The 7555-nt window shown below is 39.7% G+C and overlaps 1 protein-coding gene and 1 non-coding gene across 2 annotated transcripts; both read left to right on the top strand.

The window, feature by feature from the left end:
• The first annotated feature begins 204 nt into the window (after nt 1-204).
• LOC107823784 (gamma-tubulin complex component 3-like) lies at nt 205-3788 on the top strand. Its single transcript, XM_016650494.2, has 2 exons — nt 205-2748; nt 2848-3788. Exons 1-2 carry the CDS (start codon nt 335-337, stop codon nt 3155-3157), a joined length of 2724 nt encoding a protein of 907 aa, XP_016505980.2. The 5' UTR covers nt 205-334; the 3' UTR covers nt 3158-3788.
• A 347-nt stretch (nt 3789-4135) lies between these two features.
• On the top strand, nt 4136-4216 carry TRNAL-AAG (transfer RNA leucine (anticodon AAG)). Its single transcript has one exon. It is a non-coding gene; the product is annotated as a tRNA-Leu (tRNA).
• Nucleotides 4217-7555: the final 3339 nt, after the last annotated feature.

Consider the following 7555-nt stretch of genomic DNA (forward strand, 5'->3'; position numbering starts at 1 on the left):
ATTAACTTTAAGATAAAAATTGGTTCTTATCCCATTCAATAGACCAAATCACATGTTTCTCAAAATTTTCTTATCCCATTCAATAGACCAAAACACATGTTTCTCAAAATTTTACTTTTTTTCCCAATATTAGAATGACGCCTTTCAGAAAAACTAATCCATTTCACAAAAAGTGAGGCAATAAAAGAAGAAAAAAGGAAATCCCATTTCCGCGCCCATATTAAATCAAAATCAAAAAAATAAAAAAGAACCCCCCAAAAAACAGTCACTTTACTCATATTCACCAACTTCTCCTCACTCCACTACTTCCGCCGCCGGCCACCGTACATCCGCCATGGACGACGGCGACAAAAGAGCCCTAGATCTAGTCAAAGAATTAGTCCACCGCTTACTCTCCACTTCTCCACCTCCCCCCAACCCCAATTCCTTAAACCCTAACCCTAACCTCCCTTCAGATCAACAGTTCCACCAAGCTTTAAGATACGCTATTCGCATACTCTCCAGTCGAATGACGCCTTCAATTGCTGCCGATGAGTCCGCAATGGCTGAGTCCATCAAGCGGCGGTTAGCTACTCAAGGTAAATCCTCTGATGCCCTCACTTTTGCTGATGTTTATTCCAAATTCTCGTCGAAAACTGGACCTGGAAGTGTGAAAAACAAATGGGCTGTTTTATATTTGCTTAAAACTGTCTCTGAAGATCGTAAAATTCAAAAACATCAGTCTAATAGTGTAGCTTCTAGTGGGTTTTTAAGCTCCGCATTGTCGGGTGGGTTACCTGAATTGGTTGGAAGTGAATCGAATCGTAATTTGAATAATTTGAAGGGTAAATTGGGGAAAATAGAGAAGGGCTATGTTGATGGTAGTTTGAATGATGAATTTAGGAATTTGAATTGTTTAGGGGATAATTCGAGGAGTTTGAGGGGTAGAGGTGATGTAGGGAAGGGATGGAGTGGAGGGGTTTTGATGGTTTCTAAGGATCCGGAGAACTTGCGTGACATGGCGTATAAGGAGTTTGTGGATTTGTCGAAGGAAGAGAATGAGGTATCCGAGGAGGTTTTGGTGAGGGATGTGTTGTATGCTTGTCAAGGGATCGATGGGAAGTATGTGAAGTATGATAAGAATGCTGATGGCTATGTGTTGCCTGATTGGATGAAGGTTCCGAGGGCTACGAGGAGTGTAGTTAGGAGGCTTTGTGAGCTCGGCTGGTTGTTTAGGAAAGTTAAAGGGTATATCTCCGAGAGTATGGATCAGTTCCCTGCTCAAGATGTAGGCACGGTTGGACAAGCGTTTTGTGCTGCGTTGCAGGATGAGCTTTCGGAGTATTATAAATTGTTGGCAGTGCTCGAAGGGCAGGCAATGAATCCGATACCGTTGGGTTCAGGGGGTGCGTGTTCGGGAAATTATATGTCTCTAAGAAGACTGTCGGTTTGGTTCGCTGAGCCGATTGTGAAGATGAGATTGATGGCTGTTTTAGTTGATAACTGTAAGAGCTTGAAGGGTGGGGCTATGGCTGGTGCAATTCACATGCATGCTCAGCATGGTGATCCACTTGTCAACGATTTCATGAAAAGGTTATTGCGTCGGGTGTGTTCGCCTCTTTTTGAGATGGTGAGGAGATGGGTACTTGAAGGAGAGCTTGAAGATATATTTGCTGAGTTTTTCATTGTGAGTCGAACTGTCAAAGACGAGTCCCTTTGGGGAGAAGGTTACCGCCTTCATGCTTCCATGCTTCCTGCTTTTATTTCTCAATCTCTTGCCAAACAGATTTTAAGGACTGGCAAGTCAATCAACTTTCTCAGAGTTTGTTGTGATGATCGAGGTTGGGCTGATGCTGCAACAGAAGCAGCAACAGCTGTTGGAACTACAACCACGAGAGGAAGTCTTGGATATGGTGAAACTGATGCACTTGAATCTTTGGTTACAGAAGCAGCAAAAAGAATCGATAAGCATTTACTTGAACTCATGCACAAAAGATACATGTTCAAGGAACATTGTCTTGCCATTAAGCGCTATTTGCTTCTCGGTCAAGGTGATTTTGTACAATATCTAATGGATATTGTTGGTCCTGAGCTTTCTGAGCCGGCTAATACTATCAGCTCATTTAAGCTGGCAACCTTGTTGGAGAGTGCTGTCACATCGTCTAATGCGCAGTATGATGGCTGTGATATACGGTCTAGATTAAGGGTTAAGATGATGCCACATAACACTGGAGATAGAGGGTGGGATGTATTTTCTTTGGAATACGATGCAGGTGTTCCTTTAAATACAATTTTTACAGAGTCTGTAATGACAAGATATATAAGAGTCTTCAATTTCTTGTGGAAACTCAGAAGAGTAGAACACGCACTAACTGGCGCTTGGAAGACCATGAAACCAAATTGTATCACTTCCCATTTCTTCTCCAAGTTGCCCCAAGCTGTTAAATTCCAGTTGATTTTAACTTCAAGAAAGTGTCAAGTTCTTTGGGATGAGATGAATCACTTTGTTTCTAATTTGCAGTACTACATCATGTTTGAAGTTTTGGAGGTCTCGTGGTCTAATTTTGTGAAAGAAATGGAACTAGCTAAAGACCTTGATGATCTTCTTGCTGCGCACGAAAAGTATTTGTTTTCAATTTTAGAGAAGTCTTTGCTTGGAGAACGTTCTCAGGATCTTAACAAGACACTCTTTGTTTTATTTGACCTAATATTGCGTTTCCGAAGTCATGCAGATCGACTCTATGAAGGCATTAATGAGTTGCAATCAAGGTATTGATCTTTTCCCTTCATCTCTATATTAAATTTGGATTTTGAGTTTATAGTTATTTTTAATGTTTCTAACTGCTTGTTTCTCCTCATAAATTACAGGACTGCGGAATCATCAGCTAATTCTCGTGATAAAGTCAAGTCACGGGGAAAATCAAATGATAAATCGTCAGAACCAGGGTCATGGCTTGGTGAAGGCCGAAAGGCCTTCACTCAACGTGCTGGAGAATTCCTTAGAAATATGGGAAATGATATAGATGCAATTGGAAAGGATTATGCAACCATCTTTGAGGGGTTCATTTCACAGTTGCCTGTGCAGCAGCACATTGATTTGAAGTTTCTCATGTTTAGGCTCAACTTCACTGAGTTCTATAGTCAGCTACACCCAATTACAAGAGGAAATCTTTTTTAGCATCGTCACTATTACGCTTACTGATTTGCAGTTTGAAATTTGTAGTGCTCTTTCATCACCTGCATCCAGTTATAGGGAGGAAGATCTATGGGATCCTGCATATAATGCAGATGTTTCACTGGCTTCTGAAAGTGTTCAGCATGTTTCCATTTGCCAAATAGCTACCATGCACACGATGAAAGACCGTTTTTTGGCCATCTTAACCCAGGCCTACCAGTTTGTATGTCTTTGTTTGGCTTTAGGCATTCCATCTTTCCTCATCGTTTCGATTCTCCTGGAAGTTTTTCCACATCAGGTTCTCTCAACTGTCAGTTTACCTCATTCACCAATACTTATCTTTCTCTTCAGAAAGCACTTTTAGCTTGTGCTTTGTTGATTGAGCGGAGAGGGTGGATTGATGTTACTAACCATCGTGCGACATTGTAGTTCTGTTGGGGTTCTATTTGTGTGTTTATTTTATTTTTTTGGCTGCTATAGCAAGCGGCTCGGAGCTTGTATATCTGTAAATGTAGTTTTTGTTCTAAAATTAGTAAATCTTGATTTGCTGAACACTGACTAGTCAATCAGCTTTTCCTTTTCATTTGCTTGTACTGTCTCAATGATTAGAAGATAATGATAATTGGGTTTCCAGTCTGTTGCTTCATTTACTATTGCTTTTGTTGAAATGGACACTTGTGAGTTCTTCCATTCTCTTTTGCGTAACAGTATATCTGTTAACTTCTAACAGTACGAATGGTAATTCGTTCAGCGAAAAAATATGTTATTACTATAATTCTGATCTTCCAACAGACTGACCCAAAATAAGTCAATGAAACAATTAACATACAAGTAAGTTCTGTGTTATATAGTTCCATCTATGTTTTAAAAGCAAGGAACTTATAAAAGGGAGACTTAAAATTGGGCTTGTGACACAACTCTGAAGGGGAAAGATGAAAAACTCATTGTCAATATCTCTTTAACTGTACAAGCGAGCATCAAGTTGAGATGGCCGAGTTGGTCTAAGGCGCCAGATTAAGGTTCTGGTCCGAAAGGGCGTGGGTTCAAATCCCACTCTCAACATAAATATTTTTCAGCACTTAACTTTTTGCTAGCCCAGCCCAAGAAAGTCCCTTTTCAGATAGCTCAGCCCAAACCGGTTCAGATGTATTTTCTGGTAAATCCACCAATTTCAGGAGTTGGGTGGAAGCTTACCTGAATATAATATCCCAGTATTCACTATCCTAAAAATACCTTCAAAAGCGACATTTCTTGTTTGGGATCAGTATTCAGTTTAATCTTTCCTACACAAGGAAAAGGCCGAGCAATTAGTTTGACTTGTTTAGATATAGAAGTTTGTGGAGGAAATACTTCAATAATTTCCTTAGCATAGTCTCTAATTGTGAATTAGTTTAGTATGGTGTAATATAATAGTGACATTGTCTTGAATACTTTTTTTTACTGCTTAGAATCCTTTGACTGGCAAGTTTACTGGGGACATTTTATATGAGTTTGGAGGGAAACTGTGATACATTTGGGTTAGTTTCATGAATTTTTTATTTTATTATATTAAAGTCATTAACCTATCTCTTGAAATTGTCACTCAACTTTACCTAAGTATCACATAAAATCACTAAAAGATAACAAGAAAGATATTTGCTATGATACTTAGAGTGACCTTTTAATTAAATATGTGGGCTTCTTTGTTAAGAAATACTATTATTTTTGTGACATTGTTTAATTTAATTTTAAGTAAAATATTTTGCTGAATTTGATTGCAATAAAGTAAAAGTTGATTGATATTAATCTCTAAAAGAAAAGAGTAAAATGCACGGTATATATGTACTCTTATTTTAACACATTTAAAAATAATACTTCTAAAGCATAAGAAGGTATAAACAAATAAAAAGGAAACATAAGAAGAAAATGAACCATATATAAATAAACCTTCGACCTATCTTTATTTATTTAAACACGAATGTTTGAACACTAAATGTTGAACGACAAAAATATCTCTAAAATATTGACTGACTTTTATACTCTTCAAAATTAAATTAATTTCTTCAAACAAAACAATAGAATATGGGACAAAACTATAACATTTAGTGCATGAAATATAGGAGTTTGAAACTAACTAATACTAGAAATGTTAAAACCATAAAACAACGTGAATCAAGTTATAGTACCTAAAATATAGGAGTTTGTTACCAACTAATAGTAGAATTTCTTAAAGCCACCTATCATTGGAAAAATATAGAAGAAGAATTTTGTATATGGGTGAAATCGAGCACATGATACATCCTAGCCTCCGACAAGATAAGCCAAGTTCGAGCCATGGCAATAAGGGACCGAAATCGAGCCAAAGTCCCACTGGACTAGAACCCGGGGGCATGATGCCTGCCTTCGAGAATATCGAGGCCATGATCTCGGAGGTTGTCCTAGCCTCGAGCGACTTCGAAGAACATTGTCAGACAATCCAGCATAGCCAACAGAAGGCCGAAATATCCGGGACATGCCAAATATTACGGCAGAGATCTCGACACATATCGATAAGGACCGATAATTAGTAAATCATAATATTTTTTACCTTTTATAGAGTTGTACCTAAAATAGGACTCCCCTACTAATAATTCATTTTGACACATTGTAACGCGCACTCAAAAGCAATACATTATTATTTTCTTTGTCTTTAAGCTCTTGTTCTTCTGCTTATCGACACTGGTCATGGTGAGCCCTGCTCGATGGCAATTATTCCTTCAAGGCTGAAATCATCCGACTCGTGTGGTTTGAATTTATCTTATCTTTATTTACTCAATAGCAACTTAATTTATCACTTTGTGTCAAGTTAATCCGTATCCTTAAAACCACTTATAAATTTAATTGTTATCCGATTTTGAGGGTAAACAGTTTGGCGCCCACTGTAGGGCTAAGGATAATAACGGTAATTTGATACAAATTCTCGTAACACACCCTATTTTACACTTGTTCTTTGAAGTGTCTTTGATTCCAGGTTAAAATCAAAATGTCAAACCCACAGTCTCCCCCTTTAAACACGGATACAAAGTCCAACCACCATGACGAGAACAACAATGCAGCACCCGGTAACAAGGTGCCCCTAGTCGATCTTGGAGAAGTTCCCGTGGCAAACCCCATCGACGCCAGTTCACATTTGGCCATCAACACAAATTTGCCTACCAACCCTGAGAGCAGCGTACGCGGGGAAATTCGATCAATTGCGCAGAATACTCGCAATGGAAAAAACAATGGGATCAACTTGCGAGTGATCTTCTAAATGTTACAGGCTCAACAAGCAGTGATAGCCCAGTTGCAGAACCAAAGCCGAACGCCGAGCAGGGATGAACCTGAGCTATCCCGGGAAGTCACCCGCAGAAATGAACCAATCACGGAGAGGTCAAATGAAAATGAATCGGGGACTAACCCCGAGATTATAAAAATGCTTGAGGAATTGATAAAACGGATAGAATCGGGGGAGAAGAAAATCGAAGCCAATGACAAAAAGGTAAAAACCTACAATTCTAGGGTCTATCAAATCCTAGGAGCGCCTATGATATTGAAGGGCATAGGATTTCAAGAAGTTTGTTCAAAAACCTTTTCCTCCGAGCGCAGCGCCGAAGCCGATCCCAAAAAGGTTCCGCATGCTCGAGATTCCTAAGTACAACGGAATGAGCGACCCAAATAAGCATGTGGCCTCTTACACATGCGCCATCAAAAGGAGCGACTTGGAGGATGACGAGATCGAGTCTGTCCTGCTGAAAACATTCAGGGAAAATCTATCCAAGGGAGCTATGATATGGTATCACAACCTACCTTCTAATTCTATTGACTCGTTTGCTATGCTTGCAGATTCATTCGTCAAAGCACACACCGGGGCTATCAAATTCGAGACCAGGAAGTCAGACCTTTTCAAAGTGAAGCAGAGGGATAATGAGATGCTCAGGAAATTCATGTCCCGGTTTCAAATGGAACAGATGGACTTGCCTCCGATCGCAGGCTATTAGGCCGTTCAAGCCTTCACCCAAGGAATCAATGTTCGAAGCTCGTTGGCTTCACATCAGTTGAAGCAAAATCTGGTGGAGTACCCGGCTGTCATCTGGGCCGACGTGCATAATCGGTATCAATCAAAAATAAGGGCCGAAGATGATCAACTCGGGCCCCCTTTCGGGTCCGTTTATCCTGTCAGATCAGTTGACAGAGTCAAGAGAGACATAGATGTGAGCCAATATCGAACATGGATCGGTATCAACCATACAATAAAGACAGAAGAGGTAGTGGATCTGGGAGAAACCTCGTGAAAAGTAAAAAAAGAAGTGATCAAGGTCAAAACAACCGGGGACTCTTGAGCAAAAACAGTTTTGACAGGCCCATCGGGCCGAAAGAAGCGCCAAGGCTATCGGAGTACAA

This window comes from Nicotiana tabacum, chromosome 2 (assembly GCF_000715075.1).
Source record: "Nicotiana tabacum cultivar K326 chromosome 2, ASM71507v2, whole genome shotgun sequence".
Classification (NCBI taxonomy): Eukaryota; Viridiplantae; Streptophyta; class Magnoliopsida; order Solanales; family Solanaceae; genus Nicotiana; species Nicotiana tabacum.

What these genes read in the sequence shown, in the direction of transcription:
- LOC107823784 (XM_016650494.2), top strand. Translation starts at nt 335, where the DNA reads ATGGACGACGGCGACAAAAGAGCCCTAGATCTAGTCAAAGAATTAGTC. An exon ending in ATTAATGAGTTGCAATCAAG is followed by an intron (nt 2,749 to 2,847) that starts GTATTGATCTTT and finishes CATAAATTACAG; the next exon opens with GACTGCGGAATCATCAGCTA.